The 23,940-nt window shown below is 38.5% G+C and overlaps 3 protein-coding genes and 3 long non-coding RNA genes across 7 annotated transcripts in view; 3 read left to right on the top strand and 3 right to left on the bottom strand.

Moving 5' to 3' along the window:
* The window catches only part of LOC111332236 (uncharacterized), a 31,909-nt gene extending 19,717 nt beyond the window's left edge, over positions 1 to 12,192 (bottom strand). Inside the window, exons 1-4 of one of the 2 annotated variants that reach the window (XR_015990775.1) lie at positions 11,968 to 12,192; positions 8,466 to 8,718; positions 8,200 to 8,321; positions 2,116 to 2,213 (exon numbers count right to left, since the gene is read on the bottom strand). This is a non-coding gene — a long non-coding RNA (uncharacterized LOC111332236). The remainder of the gene's footprint in view (positions 1 to 2,115; positions 2,214 to 8,199; positions 8,322 to 8,465; positions 8,719 to 11,967) is intronic. The other variant, XR_015990776.1, reaches the window with a different exon arrangement.
* Positions 2,352 to 5,525, top strand: LOC148725441 (uncharacterized). The gene is made up of 2 exons (XM_088730672.1): positions 2,352 to 2,792; positions 3,335 to 5,525. The coding sequence occupies exons 1-2, from the start codon at positions 2,674 to 2,676 to the stop codon at positions 4,581 to 4,583; spliced, it is 1,368 nt and encodes a 455-aa protein (XP_088586798.1). The 5' UTR covers positions 2,352 to 2,673; the 3' UTR covers positions 4,584 to 5,525.
* LOC148725440 (uncharacterized) lies at positions 4,800 to 7,124 on the bottom strand. The gene is made up of 2 exons (XM_088730674.1): positions 6,869 to 7,124; positions 4,800 to 6,611 (listed from the first exon to the last, which is right to left on the bottom strand). The coding sequence occupies exons 1-2, from the start codon at positions 7,040 to 7,042 to the stop codon at positions 5,535 to 5,537; spliced, it is 1,251 nt and encodes a 416-aa protein (XP_088586800.1). The 5' UTR covers positions 7,043 to 7,124; the 3' UTR covers positions 4,800 to 5,534.
* Positions 12,193 to 13,880: 1,688 nt separating the features above from the next.
* Positions 13,881 to 15,089, bottom strand: LOC148725439 (uncharacterized). Its single transcript, XR_015990773.1, has 2 exons — positions 14,582 to 15,089; positions 13,881 to 14,161 (listed from the first exon to the last, which is right to left on the bottom strand). It is a non-coding gene; the product is annotated as an uncharacterized LOC148725439 (long non-coding RNA).
* A 1,567-nt stretch (positions 15,090 to 16,656) lies between these two features.
* Positions 16,657 to 19,869, top strand: LOC111332218 (uncharacterized). The gene has a single exon (XM_022937518.2). It carries the CDS (start codon positions 17,246 to 17,248, stop codon positions 19,382 to 19,384), a length of 2,139 nt encoding a protein of 712 aa, XP_022793253.2. The 5' UTR covers positions 16,657 to 17,245; the 3' UTR covers positions 19,385 to 19,869.
* Positions 19,870 to 22,204: 2,335 nt separating this feature from the next.
* On the top strand, positions 22,205 to 23,858 carry LOC148725438 (uncharacterized). The gene is made up of 2 exons (XR_015990774.1): positions 22,205 to 22,917; positions 23,336 to 23,858. It is a non-coding gene; the product is annotated as an uncharacterized LOC148725438 (long non-coding RNA).
* Positions 23,859 to 23,940: the final 82 nt, after the last annotated feature.

Genomic DNA, 23,940 nt, shown 5'->3' with positions numbered 1-23,940 from the left:
CTCGCGCACTGTGAGGTTTCTCCTTTGATCGACTGTTAGGTTAAATATCACGCGCGCTTTTAATATTAATTCTCTTTTTATCGATTGTTACGTTAGTAACTCGTACACTGTCGGGATTTTCTTTTTGATGGATTGTTTCGTTAGTACCTCGCGCATTGTTAATATTTTGTTTTGATCGAGTTATTTCAGTAAAATACGCATTGTTTAGGTTGCTCTTTTGGTGATTAGTATCTCACTGTTACATTGTTTTTGTATAGTTTTTCGTTAGTATCTCGCGCACTGTTAAGATTCTCTTTTGATTGATTGTTACGTTGGTATCTCGCGCGCTGCTAAGATTCCCCTTTGATCGATTGTGAGGTGAGTTTCACGCGCATTGTAAAATTTTTTTTGATCGATTGTTACGTTAGTATCTCGTCCACTGAGATGGAGCGGACTTACAAAGTTCGTAACTTTTTGACGATTTCGGCGACGAAGTCGCAAGTAGCTGCAGAAGACAGTCAAAACAAAGAAAAAACTAAGCGCGCCTCTTAGATACACTATGATACAAACTATTTTTCCGGCTCTCGAAATAAACAAGTCACTCTTGATACTTTTTAAAGCGAAATATTTTTGCCTTATAACAAATCCTTTATTGACCAAGCTTGTTCGTTCAAGATGGCTGGATAATAGCCTCGTTCTCTTTTGTTGCGTTTTTATGGACCTCGACAACTAGTCCTTTTCGATAAATTGTTGCGCTAGTAACGCAACGTCGTGCATTACTATTAAATCGTTACTTTAAATCGGTGTTTCGTTTAGTATCTCGTGCACTGTTTGAATTCTCTTTTATCGATTGTTATTTTAGTATAGTGCCCATTTCTTAGGTTGTCCTTTTGATAAAACTAGAAATTTTTATGTCGCGCACTGTTTATATTCTATTTTGATGGATTGTCCTTGTTGAGATTCCCTTTTGATGGATTGTTATTATTATTATTATTATTATTATTATTATTATTATTTATATATGTGCACGATCCTTCGCAGTAAAGCACTATTTAAGCAATAGTGAAAATCAGACCTGAAAAAAATTCAGGCCTGTACGGGATTCGAACCACTGACCTCTGCGATACTAGTGCAGCGCTCTACCAATTGAGCTAACAAGCCAACTGGGAGCAGGCCATCAAATTAATTTGATGCATATACGTTTCATAACCGCAGTTCATATATATGTATTTCATATATATATGTATTTCATATATATTTGTTGTTTGATTATTATTATTATTAATATTATTATTGTTTAGGTTGCTCTTTTGTATCTTGCACACTGTTAGGTATCTCTTTAGTATCTTGCGCGCTTTGAAGATTCTCTTATTATTGATTGGTACGCTAGTGTCTCGCCTACGATTCCATTTGGAATTTGGATCAATGGTTCGGTTAGCATATCGCGCGCTGTTAAGTTTTTCAGAAGATCGATTGTTAGGTTAGCATTCCGCGCACCGTTAATATTCTCTTTTAAAACAAGGTTTTAAAAATTACAAGGATCTATCAGAGCAAAATCGAGCGGTTTTGTGACCTTTCTGCCATTTTACTAAACTACTTCTCTGACTTATTAGGATGATTCACTCACGAACTGAAAAATCGTAATTTCACTGGCTTAAACTCTGGCCATAAAGACATAACCCACGACTAATTCTAGCAGTAATTTTTCAAAGGGAATATAATGGTGGCAAAACTCAAAAGGGAACAACAGCAAACCACGACGGCAACCACAACGAGAACGTTCATGTAGAAAAGGAAAAGATTTAATGAGCAGAACAATAGCTCAACACGTACGTTTTGAAAAATTCTACATTTTGAACCTTCTGCATTGAGTTCCAATGCAAACTTATAAATTCGTAAAGGGATCCTTTGAACTTAGCCAAATTTTTTGTGCTCATAAAACGACGATCCCGGCACGAATTTCAAGACGAATTATTTACGTTTTTATTTGGAACTCAACACTGCTCATATAGAAGCTTAGCGTTAGCACTGTTAGAGACGAAATATAAATTCCTTTTTTAAATCGTCGTTTTCCTTGGCGTTGCCGTCGTGACTACTTAGGCTCCATAATAACCGAAAGACAATGAGCTCTCTCACCTGACATAAGTAGTACATCACTGTTTCAGTTTTTAATCCACTTTGACATCACAAAAAATTCCACCGTGACTGCAATCTCATCATAATACATTGTTCAACTAAAAGACACAAATTAAGTACAACTAGTTGAAACATTTGACAAATTACTACATTCAATAATTCACGTAAACGTTTAAAGTAACACATTTATATCCAATTTATATTCAGACATTTTGATCAAAAGAAAATTTAACAACGCCGACAGTAGTGTTGAATGAGTTTCTATAGAGTTCTAAAGTGTGACGTCACGCTGTCATGACGACCAAAATCTGGGTCTAAACAAAACCTGGAGATTGAAAGACGGGCGCCATATCTGATTTTGGTGTTATTGTTTTCCACTAAGTACTCTAAGTATTTTGGGCGTTATATTCCAAAGAATCAAAGAAAAAACCTTAACTGGACTCCATATTTTGGCAGGCTGTAAACTTTCTTCGGCAATATCCGATTTTAGGAAGGAATCGCTGCGTGCGTAGAGGTCGATCGCCGCGGGCAAGGCCACATAGGTCACCAAGATTGAATATGCAGTGCTTCGCTCCCGATTGTAATCACCAGTCGGAATCGCATTGTTGTCAGTTTTTCCTTTTCCCAAATGCAGAGAAGAAAAAGGAAGAATACAGACGTTGGGTTCGCTTGCTAAGGTATGAATACTTCTCTCTATTGAATTTAATCCGGTATGGGAGTGAAATTTTAAACAGTAAATTATCACACGTTGTTTGAGGGTGTAAAGGAGGAAATTTCCATATATTTCGGTTGTCGCTGAGGGCTGATGTTTTTTCTTGACTTCCATAGGCATAAATTTCCATAAACTCCCGTTACTTGTACTGTGGAATAAAAATAAAAAAAAGGACACAGCTGCCTGTCATTGTACTGATTGGTGTCACCTATGATCGATAAGATTAGTGTAATGGTATTTACAAATAGAGCCTTTCTCACATTTACGAGCTAGCATTTTGTCGCTATTGAAGCTTGTCATCCAAAATTTTTCCCTCTCGAAATATGCCTCAAACCATTTCCTGGGATTTTCAAAATAATTATACACAGACCTCTGTTGTTGTTTAGTTAGATGATTTTAACAGTTCATTGAAGCTGAGCGATTTCTTTCGTTAGAAAGACAGGAAATGAGTTGATAAAATGGGACTGTCTTATGCTCATATCAAGGATTATCACAATCTTTTGTTAGGAGAGCTGATAGAGATCCCAGCAAGTACTCGAAAGTGTGCAGTTGCCATTTTAAAGATGGAAAGAAATCTAATGGCCCCACTATCTTTAAAAGGAATGCCACTAAATTATTCCCCTCACAAGAACCCCCAGTGCAGAAGAAAAAGAAGCCTGTTTCAGAGGCTAAGTTACCTACAGTTAAAGATATCTTAGCCAGTATTAGTGCAACTACATCAGCAGAATCTTCAGAAGCCCAGGATGATAGTAACAATCCTCCAACTGAGCAAATAATTTTAGAGGCAGAATTGCACTTAGCAAAGCAAGAGCTGAGCAGTCAACAGGACACCATAGAGTATCAAAAGACACACTACTCTGTCTCGATGATGACATCTGAAGTATTGAGAATGGAAACTGGCCTACCAACAAAGGAGATCTTCAATATTGTAGTGAATTATGCTTCTAAATTCAAGAATTCCATTTCTTATTATTGTGGTTGGAAAGTTGAAGCAATCACCTTTGAGGATCAAATCTTCATAACACTTATGAAGTTGCGGCAAAACTATACCAACATGCACCTGGCACAGCTGTTCTCATGCAGTGTTGGAACAATTTCTAACATTGTTATAACCTTTGTGCATGTCTTGCATAGATTGTTGTTTGATGACCTCATGAGAGTGATTCCTTCCAGGAACAAGAACAAGCTCTGTTCACCCTCATCATTTTCAGAGTTCTCAAGCTGCAGAATAATTATTGATTGCACAGACATTGAAGTTGCTACACCAAGCCTTATGAGTCAGCAAAATGTCACATACTCGAGTTATCGTGGAATGAATTCATTCAAAGTATTGACTGGGGTAGCACCAAATGGGGTGTTGACCTACATCAGTGACCTCTACCCTGGATCTATCTCTGACAAAGAGATTGTTCAACAGTCGGGTCTGTTAAAACATTTTGTTGCTGGTGATCTGATTTTAGCAGACAAAGGATTTCTCATTCAAGACATTGTTCCTAGGGGTGTGTCTGTGAACATTCCACCATTTCTTGAACATGAGAAATTCACTGAAAGTGAGGCCAAGTTAACCCAGTCAATTGCTAGATGTCGCATACACGTTGAAAGGGCAAATGCAAGGCTTAAAGATTTTAAAATTCTCAGTTTTGTCCCTCCATACTTAAGGTCTCACATTGACAAAGTGTTTCAGTTGTGTGGAACTATCGTTAACTTGCAATTCCCTTTGATTAAAGAGGGGTGTGCAGGAACAGACTATGACTGAGTATAAACAAGGGAAATGCTCCTTTTAGTACTTTGACAAATTGTCTGTCCAAGTAACATTTAGCAGTTTGTATTATAACTTGTTTTTCTTCTATTGCCATAAATATGTAGTAAGGAGGTTAAACTTTATGTACTTGGAAAAGTACATTAAGGGACAGACCCTCTCACTAGGCCTCCATGGTATATTCTAGCATTTAAGAAATTAGAGAAAGTGACATTATCTTGTTCAAGTTAACACTGTAATGGTGCCAAAGAAATGTTACAACATTTGTTTAATTTTATGACAACCCTTAAAACCCTAATCTGCCCACCATTCTCTAGACATGATCAGGAGAATTTCTGCTTCAAGCCTTTCAATCAGTGATCAGTATGCAATTTCTCCACACAATATCATTACATTGCTAAGCAAACTAGTAATGGGAATTGTGATAAGTATCAGCTTAAAGATATTCAATTGATCTCAACCATCAAATTCTCTGAAAAGTAACATGTAAGGAAATACATGAAAATTACTGGGGAGAATTACTACTTGGAGCTTGGGAGTGAAAGGGTTTAGCTTTGAAGTCCATTGATTACCCCCAGCTATTTGATTAAAAAAATGTTTCGTTGACAGATTTTACAAAAAGTAAGCGATTAAGTGTTACATTACACAGTCTTTCTGGTGCAATAGTTATATCTTAATTAAACTTTAAGGGCAAAGGATTTTTTTTCCTGGTACTCAGATCACATCCCCACTCTAGAGCAAGTACATGCATATATTTGTCAAAGTCTCACATATAAGACTCTACATACCAAAATATGTTTTGTAATTTTTCATGCAGAGCTCTTGGTAACATGTGTGATAATTTTGCCAAATGTGCCCCAAATTGGTGAGGTTTATTCATAGGCTTGTGAACTAAAGTGCAATTGATTATTATAAAGTGCAATAAATCATTTTAACATATTCTACCATTTAAAGTTCTCCTTCGATAATTTTGGGGAAAAGGTGTTTTAAATAGAAATCCTTTAGTTCTTGGATCCTAACCTCCCAACCATCATCACGCTGGATTTCAAGAACAATAAAGTCTTTCAAGGTCCAAACAACAAAGAAGCATTTCTTTCTCTTTGTAAAATACATGTGCCCTTGGACTTGGTGCCAGTAGACGTGGTCACGTTTCAAAACAGTTTTCCCATCCTTCTTTTCTAAGCAAAAGTTATTTGACTCGAAAGCTTCTTCAATAGTCATGTCTCGCTGTGTATAAGGACACTTGGCTTCAAGTACACTTTCATCACCAACTAATCCATCTGGGGATGCACCTAGGACACCTGACTCGTGCAGCCACACCCCTGTTTCCACTACTGCTAAGCCAGTCTTCATTGTGAATGCCTTAAGGGCTTCAGACTCATTAGTGACCCCCCACTGGACAGCTTTCACTCTTGAAAGGTCGTATTCGCCAAGAAGACGTTTAATCAAGGAAGGGGTAACACGCTTAACATTTAGAACTGACCCAAAATTGCTTGCTGTCAGTCGACCCTTCCTGATCATTTGCCAAGAGGGATTGTCCCTTTGTCCAGAAGTGAGGCGACTTACATCTTCAATTGTCCTCCAGTCGACTTTGACCCTCTCCAGGAAATACTGCCGTTGTACTCCAGCTCCTTGCAGTTGCAAAAATTCCTCTTGGAAGATCACTTCATCCACAGTGGCAACTGGCAATGAACCAGACTGGGTTTCAGGTTCAGGGCTCATGAGCCAGTATAACCCAGTAAATTTGCCATAATTTTTCAATTTATGAAAAAAGTCGCTGCGTTCTTCGCAACTCGGGTCTCTCGAAAGAGCCCTATATCCGGGTTTTGCTGGCGGGAACATTTCTTGCACCGATGGCAGCGGCACGTTTGTGGCTTTACGCTTTCTCCACTGGCATTCAATATCAGTTCGACTAAGCTTATAAATGCCATGAATAAACAGAGCAGCAGCATGACTACACTTAAACTTCCCTCTTGGGCACTCACAGTCCATTGACTTGATAGCTTTTTCCTCATCTAAATAAATCTTAAGAAGTGGAAAAAAACAGATCTTATTTTACGAACTTTAGGGCATCTGCGAGTTGATTAAGTAAGAGTGACGTTCCAAACATCGGTTGTATTTAGACTTAAATATCACGATTACGGCTTTCTATGAAATAATTGTCCACTGAAAACGTTTACACGGAAGGTCAATAATGGACGTATGAATCGTGCACAAGAATACGTTTAAGAAGAATGAATCAAACGTACCACAACATCTAGGAGAACGTATTGATTACTCACCGTCACTTTGTAGATCTTTTTCTTCATGCTGGCATGAACCTCTCCACGAATCACGCTATCGTTATAGAAAAAGCTTTCAATATGGTTTGATTGATAGTGATTTTCACCTCTGGTTAAAGATTTTTGCTCATCCACGAAAAAAGAAGCCAACGATGATATCGAGAGCGCCGCCATTTTGGGTGCTAGTCGTTTTGTTTAGACCCAAGTTATTTGGTTGCTTGGAAACATGACGTAACGACTTTAGAACTCTATTGGCAAACCAATAGCCCATTTCCGAATTACCCTTGGCCTCATTTTCAAAACGAGTCCTGGTGCTCATCCTTTCATATGATAATAAGTTTTCATTCACATGCAAATTAACTCATTTTCACAAGAATGATTGAGCACCAGGCCTCGTTATGAAAAAGAGGCCAAGGGTAATTTGGAAATGGGCAATTACAGGTGACGCAAATATCAAAATATACATATGTACATATTTTTTGCATTAAGTAGAACAAAAAGGAATCAAACTGAAAAAATTTAGCGCTGAAAGTCAATCTAAAGGTGTGAATTTATTCCATGAACGAACCACGTTTTTCTATTCTTTTAAATGCAAAAAATAAAAAATTTTACAGACGTGATGGCTAAAGAAAGAATTAGCCAGGGTAATTTTCTCTCTCATGAGGCACTTTAGCACATCAAGAATTTGACATATTAATTTAATAGACGTAATTGAGTTTTCTACAAGGAAAGCTTAATATTGTCTGTTGCAAATTCTTAAGGCAAGACTTGTTGACTTTTTGTGACATAATCAAGGCATGCTCCAAGCAAATTCTAATAGGGCATGAAGCTGCCTCTTTTTTAAAAAAAACAACAACAACAACAACAACAACAACTTTAAAAGACGTGAGAATTCAAAACGAGCTATTTGATTCAATAATATATTGGCATGAAAAGTAAGTTGGAAGCGGTGAAGAGTGGACTGCTTTGCAGCCATTTCCGAAGTTGTCACACAAGGCAAGGAGCATTGCGTGACGAGACTAAAAACGGCAGCGAGGGAGACTAGGTGAAGAGATGATCCCACTTTACAATTAAGCTAAAATTTCACTAGTTCCCCAAAAAATGGAGTTAATTTTCCTTTCCTTTGCTTTTTTTTCCTCCCTGGATAGAATGATTTTAATTGGCCAACCTGTATTTTGACAGAATAACTGAGGGCAAACTAAGAATTCACTTTCTTACACTCGGGAAAAATACAATTAAATTAAACCTTGACAAACATGGACACCTAAGTAATAACATAAAGTGCTCTTACTGGTAAGTGCCACATAATAATGATCATAACTATGATGTACCTGTTAATAACTTGAACTTGTAGCCAAATCTATCCTCTTGTTGTTGTTGTTGTCATTGTTGTTGTTGTCATTGTTGTTGTTTTTCTTTTTCAAGTTTTCTCTCAAAGTGAGGGAGCTACAAACTAAACACAATTCCATTTGCCTGAGTGTTATCATTTTTTTAGCTTATGATATAAATGGATAATTGATGTAATAATTAGGCTGCTCCTCTGACCTCCTCCCCCCCCCCTTCCCTGTCTACAAGACAATATATGTTACATTCACACCTTGATTACTCAACTCTGATCACATTGTCCAGCAGGCATTTGTTGCATTGTACATTCGATCCTCTTGTCAAACAGATCTGATATAGTAAGCAGGACAGCTTTTGCTTCTGCAGCACTTGAAATACATTGTCTCTTTGTCTTTTTGGCACAGCTGAGGTTTCCTGATTCTTTAGCTCTTCAGAACATTTTGAAATGGGCCTTTGGCATTCCTGTACAAGATCCCAGTTTGCCTAGAGAATAGTGTCCACATTTCCTGAAAAACAGCCAAAATAAAACAGGCAGAATACAGTTTACATCAGTTGGAATTACTGGTTGCAACATCAATAGTGTTTACACAGCCACACAGAAGGTGATGGTCCTGTGTATTTCTAAAAATAATGACATGTGTCTAGATAGGATGTTAAAAGGCAATGTCCAGCAGCCAGGATTCTATACAGTATAAAACTCTGAAAGATAATGTATATTCATGCCATTAAGAGAGTCTGGATTTAGAACCTCCAGGTTGAAGGTTTTCATTTGTCCGGAAAACTTGAAAACAACTGTACAACTAGCTTGGTTTTTGGATGGCAACAAGATGTTTTGGTGGTTCACTTAAGCCTCATGTAATTAATTTAGTCCATTTTCACTGCATTAAGTTTTGCAGTGGGGAAGGACTAGAAAGGAACATAGGAACCATTCGTGCTAGTCCACCCTCCCACCCATCCCACCCCAGGGGAGGAGATCCATTAAACAGTAATCTCGTGTGTGGGAAATTAACGTCTCCTACCCCAACCCTGCAGGAGACGGGACCTCCATTTATTTGTCCCTATCCGAGAAGACTAGAATATCTAACCATTTCTTGATGTTATAGAAAGGTAGCAAATTCTTCTCAATTATTTTAAGACTCTGAGTGTTGGTCCGGCTGGGGCTCGAACCCTCGACCTCCCGCACAACAGTCCAGCGCTCTATCCATTGAGCTAACCGGGAGCTAACCAATTCCATTGGTGAAACAAAGAGTAAAGTGCGGATGAAATATTCCACAAATTCTGCTAGTAACCTCTCTAAGTTACAGTGTGGGCCCCAAATTTAAATCGTGAGAAAAACCTCCTCCTATAAACCATTGGGTTTTAAATCATGTTTTTCATTAAATTCACACAACATCATGGAAAAGTACCCATGAACTAGATGGTCAAGCCTTTTCAAAACCTAAAAGATGATTTTTCCATGATAGTTTAGTGCAGACTAGCAACCCATTTTCAATTAGGTCATATAAGGATGCACATAACCCTTGGAAAGCCAAGGACATGCATTTCCCTCCTTATAAGTGAACAACCAAGAACTTTGTTCTATTACAAAGACCTGGATGTAAATATAAAACATTGATTTAATCTGAGGAAAATTAAATTCATACCCTCTAAACAACAAGCAACATCTTTTATCACCTAACATGTAAAATATAAGTAGAGATATCCAGCTAAAACAAGAAAGGTCTCATCATTTTTTTCTCAGTTTGTGAGCCGGTGGTATTCTACAAATCCTGCGATGTGATTGGTTCTGAGAGCGGGCAGTTTCTCCCATCCGGCACTCACAGCAAGCGGTATCATATCCGTTACTTGTTGAGTTGCATAGTAGCTTCATTGCAAACTTTCATAAATATATTTTGTTTTACCAGCTGGTCAGCATTTGTAAGCAGAGATTTCGATCATGATCTTTAGCTGATCAGTAACTTATTAATTCTCTCCTCTTTCTCTCTCTCAAATAAAAAAAATTGATTCGGTACCAAATGTGTTTTTAAATAGATTGACATGCTGCCTACAAAACAGTTTGTAATTCAATAATCCTTTTAAAAAAGTAACTAAGAGATATATGCTGTTATCAGTTACATTTATCAATGTAACTTCTATTCATTTAATATCAGAATTCTCCAAAGGAATTTGTTCATTGTAAGATGTTGAATGAAGGTTTGAGTTCTACTATAAATAAACTTTTGCTAATTCTTTGCAAGTTCCAAGAATTTGGATATTTCTACCCTACATCTCACAACAGAAACCAAAGAAATTCAATGACCAAAAGTCGCATTACATCCCCCTTATGCCTAGCTAGAAAAAGCATGTAATTTGACTCCAATTTTTCAGTGGATAAAAGATTTTACAGACACCATTACAGCAAGCAAACACGCAGACTCTCATAACTTAAAACATACATTTGAATTTACTATAATTTGACTTCCCTTGAGATTTTAAAACTGAATAGAGGTAATTCTTTGTAGACTGATTATTGTTGGAAGAGAACATTTCTTTCCATAAGATCAATGAAGAAGAAAAAGTCACAGTAACAGTCATTAACCTTGAGTTTACTTGCCAAAAGTAGTGCTGTTGTTTTTTTCAAAAGTGTCCGTGGGTTTATTTTTTTCCTAATGCGCTTTCTAATTGATAGGTGTTAGATTGTGACAGATAATTGTAAGAAAATGTTTCAATGTTTGCTTGGAAGCCGTTTAAATCACCCTTATCAGAACGCAGATAAAAACGTTTCAGTGAGGCCTCTCTTTTTATTTGGCATTATCTCTATTTCCTCTACCATCTACTTGCTCAAAAATTGTTCCCTTTATGGAGGATCTTGGTGTGAGTTACAGTGCTAAGTTATTCAGATTCTTCTTACAAGCATTTCATTAAGTTTAAGAAAAAATAAAAAAAGTTATTCAATATCCTAAGTCGGTTTGTATTGGGAAAAACTGTGCCCTCTATCTGAGTATTACCTGAGGCCTACAGCCTTGGGTGGTATCTAAGACCTTAGGCACAGTTTTTCCCAATATGGACCTCCCAAGGACGTTGAATAACATATATAGATATATGAGATCTTTAAGTTACTGTTAATATGACCCATTTTTCAGAAAAAAAAAACATTTTCCCTTTACTTGCCGTTTAATCCTAAAGCCAGGCCCGGAAAATTGAGGCTTAACACAACTGAGGGTTAAAGAGGGGGGTTTTAATCAAGAATGTCAGCTGATTAACACCAAGTAGTTTGTGAAGTTGATTTTTGTTAGAGGTTTTGAGTTAAGGCAATGTTTTTGTAACACAATGCATGTCTTGTGGTAAAATTTTGAACCACTGATAGATTTATATTAAAACAATAAGATCATTCATTCGTTAATCACCTGCACTAAAATCAACTTTCTCATAACATTGAGAAATAACCTTCACAAAACTGTTTGCCGCGAGAGTGTCCAGGTAATTTGGTGCTTTATTTGATTTTTTGGTGATAAAACAACATTCAGACCTGCTGGTTTGAGACTCAAGTTAAATATAGACTCACTGATCTTAACATAGCGCTCCAATTAATGTAGAGTCTAAATTTAAATTTGAATTTCCCGCACTGAGGCACTCTAAGATTAGAATAATAATGTAGATTAACCCACGGTTGAACCGCCTCATGGGCCAGCCAGTCACTAAATCACGAAAACGAGAGCCAAAATATTATAATGAAAATGAAATATTCTTAAAAACCAGTTTTGAAGTTATCTGACCTTTAGCATGTTGTTTACATGTTAGGACCTCTTCGCCAAGTTGTGTTCCAATGATTTATTGCTATTGCTAGATCGAGGTGTGTTTTGCAGCCACTCAAACCCTTTGATTTGCATTCAATTATGACAATAACGTGGGTAGACATCATTTTAAGTCCATGAACACGTCAGTATCGATTCCTCTAAATGTTCGTCATAATCCACCATGTTGTATTTTCTAACTAGTCTCCAGTCCAGTCCTCGTAGGATTTCTGCGCGAAGACGCGGGAAGAAAGCGCGTGTGCATAACAACTTGAAGATTCGAGAACATAACATTGGCAACATGGTGTCAATTATATGTCATCAATATATAATTTTCCCATTCTATAATACTGGAGTGAACATGCCAAAATTTCAGAAAATGACGCTCTATAGAACATTATTATTATTATTTCCAACGCTCACGCCGGGAATGCCACGCCAGATCATGTCAGCTCAAAAAATTTCTCATGCCTAAACGAAAAATATAGCTTACAGTAGCCTTGATATTACAGCCTCAGTGGAAGTTTTTAGAATAATGATACTGACCGCCTTTTGAGATGTAAACTGAGTACCCTGAAAGGTCGAAAGTATTTTACAAATTTGCAAAAAATTCAACGAACCACGCGATCGAGCTCCAAGGTTCTCGCTTTCCCACGATACATGTAAGTCTCACTTTCCTTTTTTCTATCTCTTGGCGATCTCTTTGAACAATCTGGGGCTACAGAAGGAATTCTCCACTATGACAGGATCCCATTACCTAGTAAGTAATGGGCTCCTGACTATGATGATTACCTTTTTGTATTGTTTCTAAATAACCCGAGCAACAGAAGTTTATTAACCGTGCTCTGTGGTTTTCCATGCGCGGCCTGCTTACAACGCTAAGTTGTTTCCGAAAATGCAGCGTCCATATGCGAGTGCTTGCCACGTTAATTTTGATGACAATTTCCAAAGGTTAGATTATATTTGGAATCCAAAAATGCGGTAAAATGTAAATTGTTTCACATACTTTTTAAAAGCGGAGATAAAATTATGAGGTTTCTGTATGGAACAAACTTCTTCTTTTACCAAATTATATCAGTAACATTATGTTTCAACATTTCAGAATAACTGAGCTGCCTAATTTTCCTTACCGTTAATGGGAAAATGAAGCTCAGATTTCGATTTCATATTTCTTCAGTTAAAACAAAGCTTAACACGTGTGAGGATTTTAAACAACAGAAATGGAAATTAAAACTACTCAAAATTTTAGCATCAACCGTCAATCTTAGGGTACAAGTTAAGGTAGACACAACTCGAAAAGGCTGGGAACTAATTGGCCATAAATGGCCCTTCTCGTCTTTATCCCTTCTGTCTTTGAGTGTTTTTCGCCTCCCCTGCCCACCCCTCATTGCGTTAACGATGTTTTTCAGCCCACAGAGTAATGCGCAGATGAATTCGAAGCTTCGACATCTTACGGGGTAACCCACGGGCATTTGACTGTCGTCTGTACCCTGTGGGTGGGCAATGTGAACCGTGAACCTTGCTTAGTGTCAAGTCTTGCCAGCGGAATACACGTGTCTTATCTTTTAAGATGGAGGTCTTTAAGGAAGAGTTCACGTTTGCGAGCGACTGGCGTCGGAGAAAAACTCCTCAAGGTCTAGGCTTTAAAGCTTGGTCAATGATTAGATAGTCAAGGTCCCTGATTTTGTCGAAAAACATTGACCGTCAAATCGGGCACTTGGGAAGGGCATTTGGGCCCTTGAACGAAACAATCTTAAAAAGTTCAAATGCTCAGCGGGGGTGGAGGGGGTGAATGTCGAAGCTTCCACTTGATCAAGGCACGAGTTTTGCAAATAGTGGCGAAAAGTAGGCGAGATCCCAGACATTTCATGTGGTTTTTCAAGGTCGGAAATTAATATTTTTAAAGCTCATTAATTTTAATGTAAAAGGTCTAACTGGTTGTCAAGTCTCGACAGGTCTTCCCTAGTTATCACCTCACGGGAAATTTGAACATGAACAGAGGAAAAGAAGAAAAAACACGATTTAACATTTCTGCGAGATTAATCGGCGTCAGATTAGTATCCGCGGGAAGTACACGCAGGCTTCAAAATTCACCGACTGACTGACACTAAAGTCTATTTCACCGACTGCACGTCAGGAATATTGGATCCTTGATGACCCGTTCTCTGCTGGTTCTCTGTTATAAGAAAAAGGACAACGTATTGTTGACAAAATGTAAAAGCTTTCAGAAATGTGAAATTAAACGGTCCTTCTTAGTTTGAAGCTTAGCCATCGATTGCCGAATTCAGTTCCGAAATGCCCCCTAAAGCCCGGCTAACCTAGCTGCGCGAATACAATAAAATAATTCCAGCAAAAGCCGCAAGTTAGCTAAAAGTGGTTCGTTAGTAACCACCTCCAAAATGCTGTTAGCCAAATGACGCGCGAAGCGTACTGCTGATCAATCGAATAAAAATTGTACGGGTAGGAGAGAAATCATAATAATGATGAGAACAAACCCTATGGCTATAATATTTAAAATTTATTGATAAAGGAGACAATTTTTGATAAGCGACGTTTTCTAGTAATTTAGTTTAGCATATGCCATCGAAATACACACCTTTAAAACTGAAATCTCTTCTGTAATTTACCGCGTTAATTATAGCATTTTTTTAACGCCTTACAAAACTACAGCTGAAAATCCATCGGCTCTCTCATGCTCTTCGCATGCGAACTATCACGATGGTTCACTTCAACTTACACCAGTTTCTCTTCGATATCTGCGGCGTTCTTGATGTCGTGACTTCAAGCCACGTTTGAGAGGCTCAGGCGTCGGAATATCTGATCATTGAACGGCGGGCCTTATTAATGTTTCCTTATCATTAACCGGGATCTGAAGCAGATCTCATTTGTGAAGTGGATTTTAGGCGACACAAAATAGTAGATATGCTAAACAACTCGCAATCAGGGTCTAATTCAAAAGTTGTTTTTAGAGCATTCAACGCTACTTTGGAGAGAAATAAGTGCATAAGAAATCTAATTTGTTTGAAAGGCTAGCATGTGCTAAAAAACTATTTTGCGGAGAATCGAGGGGTGGCGAATTAACTTTAAATCACAAATTTAAAAGCTCAGATCCAAGCCCATTCGTTTGCAGTTGGACTGTTGAAGTATTCACCGTGTTCAATATTAGTTTTTGTTTTTACTAGCTAATCCCATTTCAAGCAAGTTCCTCGCCAACAGTTCATGTTATGACAACGCGTGTTGGTTTGAAAAATGAAAAGACGAGAAAACTCTTCATTTATACATTCATTCCACGAAACTGGAATGGAAGGTTTCAAAAAGAGTCGGTAGTACACGGAAACGTTCATTGTTACTTAATTTCTTTTGGCGTATTCCCTACTCTCCGAACTTCCAGTTCACTAACTGCGCCCACTGTAATCGAACACTGACGAAATAAATGTTCAGTTTCCAAATAGATGAAATGGATATATATACACACATACATATACACATAGCAAAGCGATCCATTTCATTTGTTATAGTAGTCTTGCTCCCAACGTGTTACAAAACAGGATTTTGAAAGTTCACAAGCGAAGAAGACTTTCCTGCATAGCAAAAAAGAAAAAAAAAAAAAAAAAAAAAACACCAGAAATTCACAAAAAAAAAAAAAAAAAAAAAACAAAGGAATATTTTACAGGTCGACTGCTTTTATCATCACACCACGTTTTAGCTTTTTTTTTTTAATTTTAACAAAGGTCTATTCAATTTTAAGCTCATAAATAAATGGCAACGGTGTGGTCAGACAAAATGTAACAACAAAGCGGGTGAGGGGCTTTGCTAATGTCGTGTGGAAATCCTTTTCATTGTTTGCTCTTTCAGTGAAAATGACTGGACAGACGGCACTGTTTTATTTAAATTACTGATGTCTGGAAGAGATCACAAACATAATTAGTATTGTTATGGCATAATTCAAGCTTCGATGGATTTTAGAGAAAATTTTGACAGGTGAATGTAAAGAAAACATGAAATTTGCACGGATCGTCTTCGTGAAAATGTAAACTAAGTTTTAGCAACTTAAATTTAACTAAATGATCTATGGTTTAGCGGCAAAGCGGGGCATCGGATTGACTGTTTTTACGCCATTGAGTCTCATCCTTTTAATTAAAAAAGAGAAGAACAGAGCCGGAGAGAGAAATCGGAAAATTAAAATAAATAAAGGGCTTCTCTTATTCGTTAAAGAGAAGCTTTCAATAACGCCCAGATGCCAGAGATTCGTAAACATTTACAAATAGCTTTATTCCCCCAAGACAAAATAACTTAAAATAAGATGAATTTGGTTTTTACCGAATTAAATGATTCCTTTGAAAACATCCGACTTGCCCAGTCGTCTCTCGACATGAATTATTAAAAGCACCAAAGACAGCTGTTGGTTTGTTTTTGTTCATTTCCCGTCATTGCTTTTGTTCAAATTCTATTGACTTGCTCTTAGCCGTAAACAATTCGGGTGGTTTGTTTCAGAAAAGCGATTGCATGCGCCAAAGAATAAATGCGTGCCTCACCGCGTTGCACGCGGCGTCAATTGCGACTATATCCCGCCCCACTTATTAACACGGGCTAAAAGACTCGAGCGCCGAAACAAAAGCTGCAACGACGTCAAAAACACGTCTAGACAATACAATAACCCTGTCTAGACGTTGACGGGGGACTTCGCACAACACACAACATTTTTACATGTATGAATTTGTTTGTCTTAGTTAGCCGCACGCAATTGGCTCTTTCAACCTCCACAATGATGTGGTTGGCAGCAGTAGACAACTTTCACAAAAGACTACCAAGTGTTTTCGAAGACTACCTGTTCTGTCGCTATTATCAGGCAAAGTAGTGAATTATTCACACATTTCGAGTTTTAGCTCTCTCTGAAAGACAGTACCAGAGCGAAGCCACGAGATCCTTTAATTTTCACCATCTTCTTTTTAACAAGTATATCGTCAAGTTTGCGTCAAGTGGTTTTGGGTCGCGAGTGGATCAGAAGGCCAGCGTTTCGGACGCAGATTTCGCGAATTTTGTCACCGGCAGACGTTTTTGAGTAATTTTAACCCTGAATATCACATGTTCAGATGTCAAATCGACAGCGAACAATAACGGTCCAAGCAGGAAGCCGTGCACAGAGCATGTGCAGAGCATAAACGACCCGTCGATCGTCTGCTGCAGTGAAAGGCTTTTAGACGCAGACTTTGACACGACACGCTCTTGTAACGTATTCGGGTGAAATTAAGCTTCGCGAATGGAGCGGGGCAAATTCTGTCGATCAGACAACCCGCTTATTGACGAAATCCTACAGAAGTATCGCGACTGCTCGACAGACTCCATCACTGGGCCCAAAGGTTTCACCTCTAAGAAATCATGGCCAGACAGCATTGCTAAACATAGCTCTTATGTTGCGTCTACTGAACATTCTAGGTTGATAAGCAAGACGGTCACAGTAAGAATGCCACCGCCGAAGGGACACGACGGATTCAACTTCAAGGAAACAATTATCGACGGTATTCCTTTAGCTTGCTTCAGCTCAGGAGGCGAAAAACGCGTCTGTTACACCGAACTCGTGAATAAAGTGCTCAAGGATTTTGACAGCAAAGAGATAAACGCAAATCGAGATCGACTTCAGATCTTTTGTCCGCGCTGCACGCCGCATCAACTGGAACTGTTTAAGCTGGCTGGGGTCTTGTCTTGGTCGGCTACTTCGGCAAGTTTTATTTCCAAGACTGATTCATTTCGCTTGATCGGGGTTTTGACCGCAAGCGAGGTACCAAAACGGCCAAGCCGTATCTTCCCAGTGGACAGTTTGGAAGTGTACCACGAGTGTTTTGGCGGGTGCGTGGGTACTCTAGAAATTGAAAAGTACACGGATCCCTACGCCAAGTGTATTACATGTTCACAATGCGATGGAGTTTTTTCTCCTCGAAGGTTTGTCATTCATAATCATTCCTCAGGCGAAATACACACTTGTCACTGGGGGTTTGATGACGCGAAATGGCGCTTGTATTTAATGTTGTGCAATGAACAACCCACGATACATGTTCAAAAACTCTGGGAGATGCTTATGAATAAGTTTTCGGACGGACATCGTTGGAAACGTGCATCGCCCTCGAACGACCAGGATTCAGACGTGAACGAGCGCGAAAGAGACGCGAGTTCTCCCAAAAAACCGCGCGTGGATCATTCGCGAGAGTCGCGTGAAGAGCAAAACGATGACAGCGACACAATCGAGAACGGGAACAGCACCAGCAGTAATGCTAATGGGGATATCGTCGGCAGAAGGTCCGCGTTTAGGCCGTGGTCCCCTCTGCACGGTCGTGGAAAAAGTGCGGAAAATTCCAATGCGAGCGGGACACATTCGTTGTCCATCATATCGGGTTCTCCCGCTCGCCTGTTCGCGCCACACACCATTCCGTACTTGGCGAGCGATTCGTACACTTCGCGGCATCCTCACAGTTTTCATAGCCACCCTGACAAACGCAAAACGATTCCTAAAGTCGAACCGTTGAGAAGCCCCGGAACAGTTTCGCATACCGTCAGCGAAATTCTCGCGACTCCATCAGCCAAAGATCCGAGATCTCTGGAGAAAACCGCAAAGGAAATGCTAGAAGTTGTGGCTCAGAATGAAAGATGGTGCGGGTATGAAAATTCGTTCAGTCCTAACCGAGAAAGCGAAGAGTCAAACGGGAGTGAATGCAGTTTATGGGAGGAGCGCTTACAACAAATACTCATGAACTTGAACAAGAATGATAGACTTACCTCTTCTCCCAGGGAATTAAGTAGATTATTAGTCAAGGATATCAAAGATTTATTTGCTAACCACGCAGGAGAGAAATTAACGAACCTTACTGAAGAGCGAGACAAGCTTCGTACAGAATTAGGGTCATTGCAGAAAGAACATGCTAGAAAGATGGAGGAAGCTCTTCAGGAACTGAAAAGTGTTCAAAAAGAACTTAGAATGATTCAAACAAGCCAGCGCCTCGAATTGGAAAGCTTGAACGAGAAAAACAGTAAACTACAACTCGAGGTCAAGAAATATAAAGCTGAAAAGGACGACATTCTCTCAATGAACTCCAAAGAAACCATTAATGTTTTGCAACAAGATGTTCGAGACCTATCAAAGAAACTAGAAGAAAAAGACAGCTATTGTCGAGAGCTCGAAAACGAAATTAAAGGATTCCACTCCTGGATCAACAATCAAAGATTACATAACGCCGGTTCTCAATTTATCTACACTGTGAACAATCCCAGACAAGATTCGGAGTCGGTAATTAGAAGTCGCCACATGCTAAATGGTACAAGTGCGGGTGGTTTTAGCCACAAATCGAGTGTTAACAACACGAATGGCGCGCTTCACAGCGCCGAAAGTTCTGAAGATGAACATTGAATTAAAAAAACATACACGCATGTAACACAAAGTATAGAAGTTGACCCAAAAAATATTCTGTATGTTGCGATCAAGGAAAGCTAGTCTTAATTTGAGTAAAGTGAAGATTTTTTTTTTTTAAAAAAAACATCAGACAAGAAGTGCGCGGCAGACTGAAAAATCAAGAAGTTTCTATTGAAATCAAAACATGATTTTAGGGGCCGATGTGAAATTCACTGTGCATTGTATTGTTTTGTGTTATCTCTGTCAGTCTCTCTCTCGCGAAAACAAAAGAGAAAACTCACCAGAAAAATATAGAGACAAGTAGAAATCACATGAAAGAGAATACAAACTTTATTTTGACGCTATGAGCGAGATTTTGTTAGTAGTAATTTTAATTCAAGATGTAAATCGAATTTTAATGGTAGATTTCTTAGGGCGCCTCTAAATACATGGTATAGAATCATCTTTCAGAAGAAGGCTAAACAATTCTATATCTTCTTTAATGATGCCCTTTGTTATTTACATCAGCGTTTCTATTATCTACCCACCAACCGCCGTTTCGACCTCATGAACCAACGAGATCAAAGCTGGTAACAGAATTTTACGTTTAAATCCTAAGACAAGCATAAAAAAACTCGAAAATTGCCTTTAAAACGAGTGGGAACCCTTGTTCTGTGTGATTAAATTCTTAAAAGGAAAAAGGAAGAGAAAAAAATGAAGAGAAAAAAATCTAGACTTGGCATAAATAAAAATGCACTTTGTTTCATTTAAACATCTCAGTCAAAATAATAGGTGTGACGCTCCAGGCTAATGGTCTACCAGCAATTGTTTGATATTCGCATGCCGTGTTTTTTTGTTCTTGGCGACTCTGCGCAGACATAACAATCTTTAAGTTGTGTTATTGAACAGGAAACCGATATTTCAAGTCTCAAAACAACGGGGCTGGGTGTAATTTGAGAAGAATGGCTATTGAATACAGTCTGCGCTCGATTGGAAGTGCTGAGAGCGGATGTGAAGTTTTCTCTGACTCAAACCATCACTTTGGAGATCACAGACACTCGCACGTCAAGTAGCCATTTCAAACACTTTCAAAAAAGAGTATATTTCAAGAAAATCTGACGTGCTAAAAATAACTAAGGTTGAGAGCTTATATAATTCAAGTGGGTCTGTTTTTAGACACAAATGCCGAGAGGGTAAATATTCATCCGAAAATGGGAACGACTAAACAACTTGAGCCGTAAACCGCCTTTAAAAACATAAAGTCGAGTACATGAACTTTCAAATTTCCTTCTAATTCTCGCGAAAGTATGCTAAACCGGTTTTAATGACCATTTGGAGTTGTACGACTTTAACAAAGTGTTATATCCTCAGGGTCTTTTACACGTAAATAATAAATCAAAATGATACGAATAGAAAGAGTGGTGAATATTTTAAAATCAGGGAGTGTTGTGTCATCCAAAGGAACACGAAATCTACGTTCGATTAAGGTACGTTTTGAAAAACACGAAACTTGTTATTTCTTCATCAAGTATAAAATTCTATACTTGATGTTATTACATTCAATTTTTATACTTAGTAGGTTTGATGAAAAAAATATTTTTTGTTACTTAGAGTTCGACTGTAGCTAATTTTTTTTTATCAAATTCTCGAAAATCTTGATCATCTTTTTACAATCCTACAGCAGATGCATAGCGGCATTACTTTAATACCACAGAGCCAAATATTGACAATCTAAATATTCCAGACAAGAATAATTAGGCAATTGAGACGAATATGCTTACGGGAGTGCGATAAAATTGAGATAACATAAAAGCAATTTTCCGCCGTGTGGTCATGGATCAGTGAAAGTTTGATTAATTACTTACATATTTTTTTTTTTTTTTGTTCAAAGAAATGTAATGTCCGGCGGGCAGAGTATTAAGACGAAAAAAAAAAGACTTCAAAATTCGTTTTACATTTGCCTTGCATGCATGATTTTAACGGAAACAGCGGTTGAGTGTAAAACAAGCGTGAACGCGGACGTTATTTCGCGTTAACGTTAACGCCAATTGACAAGGATAGCGTGGGAAAAAGCATCAAATCTGGAACCGACATCTGGAGTGCTACTTCGAAAAAAGTAAATTTATTTCGATGTCTTGGTAAACTATATTCGTATTAGCTATCTCTGACTCATCGTCCGTCTATTTCATCGAAAAAGTGAGATCAGGTTGGAATATTCATGATCAGTAACAAATTTGTACTTTTTTCTATTTTCTCGCTTAATTCATAGCACGCATCTATCTATTCACGATCACTTCAAAGAGAAAAGAGTTGGAAGCTACGCATGAGGAAATTATGGATTAATTTCTGTGTCAGCACTTCAAACTTCGGTTGAAGTAACTACATTAAAAGCGAACAGCAGCTGACAGGTGCTTATATCAGAGCGTCGAAATTAACATTCGTCATACACGATTCGAGTTGAATCAGAAATGTCTGTGCGATACATTATCGTTATCTTGAGTCTGGATGAGCTGCAATATATTTGGAAAGTTCGCGCACGAAATCGAAAAGATACCCTATAATTGCTTTTTATTCATTTTTTTCTTGTCTATTAAATAGGTGTTACTCTTTGTTCCGTGCAGATAACCTCCCCTTCGACCACAAAATGTAAACCTTTTGAAATTATAATTATTTTAAATTTAGATGACCCAATTGCAGCTAATATTAAACTTCAGTATCAGTTGAACAGTAAAGGCCTTGTTCCCCGAGGCAAATGTTTTTACCATCCATTTCTACCTACGGACAGAGAATTAATGTGGTATTTATCGCAAAGGTTTGTAGACCACCCACCCCCCGATATAAACATTGGCCGACGATGCGTGACGTAGAAGCTGTAGATTTTCCAAGGAAGAAGTGTGTCTAAGCTCGTTACAGTTTCCGTGGCATAAAGGGAATAAGTGTATTGCTGCCTCCCTTCCGGATGGAATGCTTAGTTAATCGCAGGTTGCCCCCTCCCACCCACCCCCCTCCTCCCGCGTACAGCAGTTCCTCGGGCTCATAAATCCTGACACTTCGCTGGTTCACTCCTATACCAGTGAAAGGCTAACCGTTTCACTCCCAAGATCATGTTAGTAATTCTCCTTATTATGTGCTTTACAATTCTTATAATGCAAGTTTGGAGAATTTTGTAATAGATCTACTGACAATCCCCTGATTGATATTTTTCTTTATTCTCATTACTTGTCTGCTTGATACTGTATTGATATTGTAAGGAGAAATTCTGTCTTGGTCACTCATGGGAGTTAAAGGGCTAAGGGAGGCTATATGTGAGAAATAAATGTCACGCACAAGGACACAACACACATGATATGACCCAAAGGGGTATGTATGACTCTTCAGACACTGTGGCGCTACATCGGTGGGAGAGTTTAGAAGATAATTTGGTTTGATCAACCGAGTCGATGACGTAAATTAGCCTGTTCATAACATTTGTTTCGAGCGTTAGCCCATTGTCTGAGCGAAAGATGGCGGGTTAACGCTCGAAACAAATGTTGATCCAAAGTAGAACACAGGTAAGTCACTGCCTGCCTCACAATACAAAATAAAATCAAGATCTAATCTTCGCAAATACTACGGCAACGCTGCTAACCGATTGCGGGGAAGATGTTACCCGTGATTACGTTGCGCTGCAACGGTGAATCACATTGAAACTTGCTCCCGAAATATAGAGTTTGAGTACAACATTAACTTTATTACTTTTCGTTGGTAAAAGAAGTTTGTTTGCATAGTGGTTGTCTCCACCCTTAATAACTGTAAAATAAAAGCTGCCAATTAACGTTAAGAGGAAAGAGTCCCTTCAAAACGCAATGCATTGACTGGTAGAATGTGAGCCTAACTAACCTCAGTTTGCCCCTCCCCACCAGAAAAAATCCCCTCAGTAATTCTTTGTTTTCTTTACTTCATTATTCCCTTTTTTTTTTTTTTTTTCAGTTTGGATCGTGTTAGTGAGGAGGTCGTCTTTGACAGGCAAGGATTTTACTTTCTGTACACGTCATATCCATGTTGCTCAGACAATGTTTGGCGCCCCACAAACAACGCGAACTGTTTTGTCGCGGTAAAATTTTACGTGAGAAACTTCTAGAGAAGATCACGTTTTCTTATGCCTAAGCTCATTGATCTGACCGCAAAAATGAAGTAAGCAACAAAGCTGCCAGTCTCCAACGGTTTTAACACAAAGGTTGGAAAACTTTTTCATACCTCTCTTTCCGAAAAAAGAAAAAAAAACGTTCGATAAAATGGGTTGTTTTTTCGCTCTGGGGAACGCTCCAGATGGGGAATCGGAACTCGCGCGATTCTACGCGACATACACGAACTTACTCCCACGAGAGAATTCCTCCCGCAAGGTCCCGCGAAGGATAAGATTTCGTACATTTGTTACAGTTTAATTCGTAGGACAGACGTTGTAGTGGCTAGAAATGAGTGTTTTACGGCGTATTAAAGCCTGTCTCATAAATGAGCTCGTCTAGTCGTCCCGCAGAACAAATGACTCAGTTCAAGGTTTTTTGGGTCTTATTCAAGTGCTGACATGTCGCCAA

Source organism: Stylophora pistillata, chromosome 8 (genome assembly GCF_964205215.1).
Source record: "Stylophora pistillata chromosome 8, jaStyPist1.2, whole genome shotgun sequence".
Lineage (NCBI taxonomy): Eukaryota > Metazoa > Cnidaria > Anthozoa > Scleractinia > Pocilloporidae > Stylophora > Stylophora pistillata.
The sequence above is the reverse complement of the archived record's forward strand: the minus strand, read 5'-3'. Positions and strand labels throughout refer to the sequence as shown.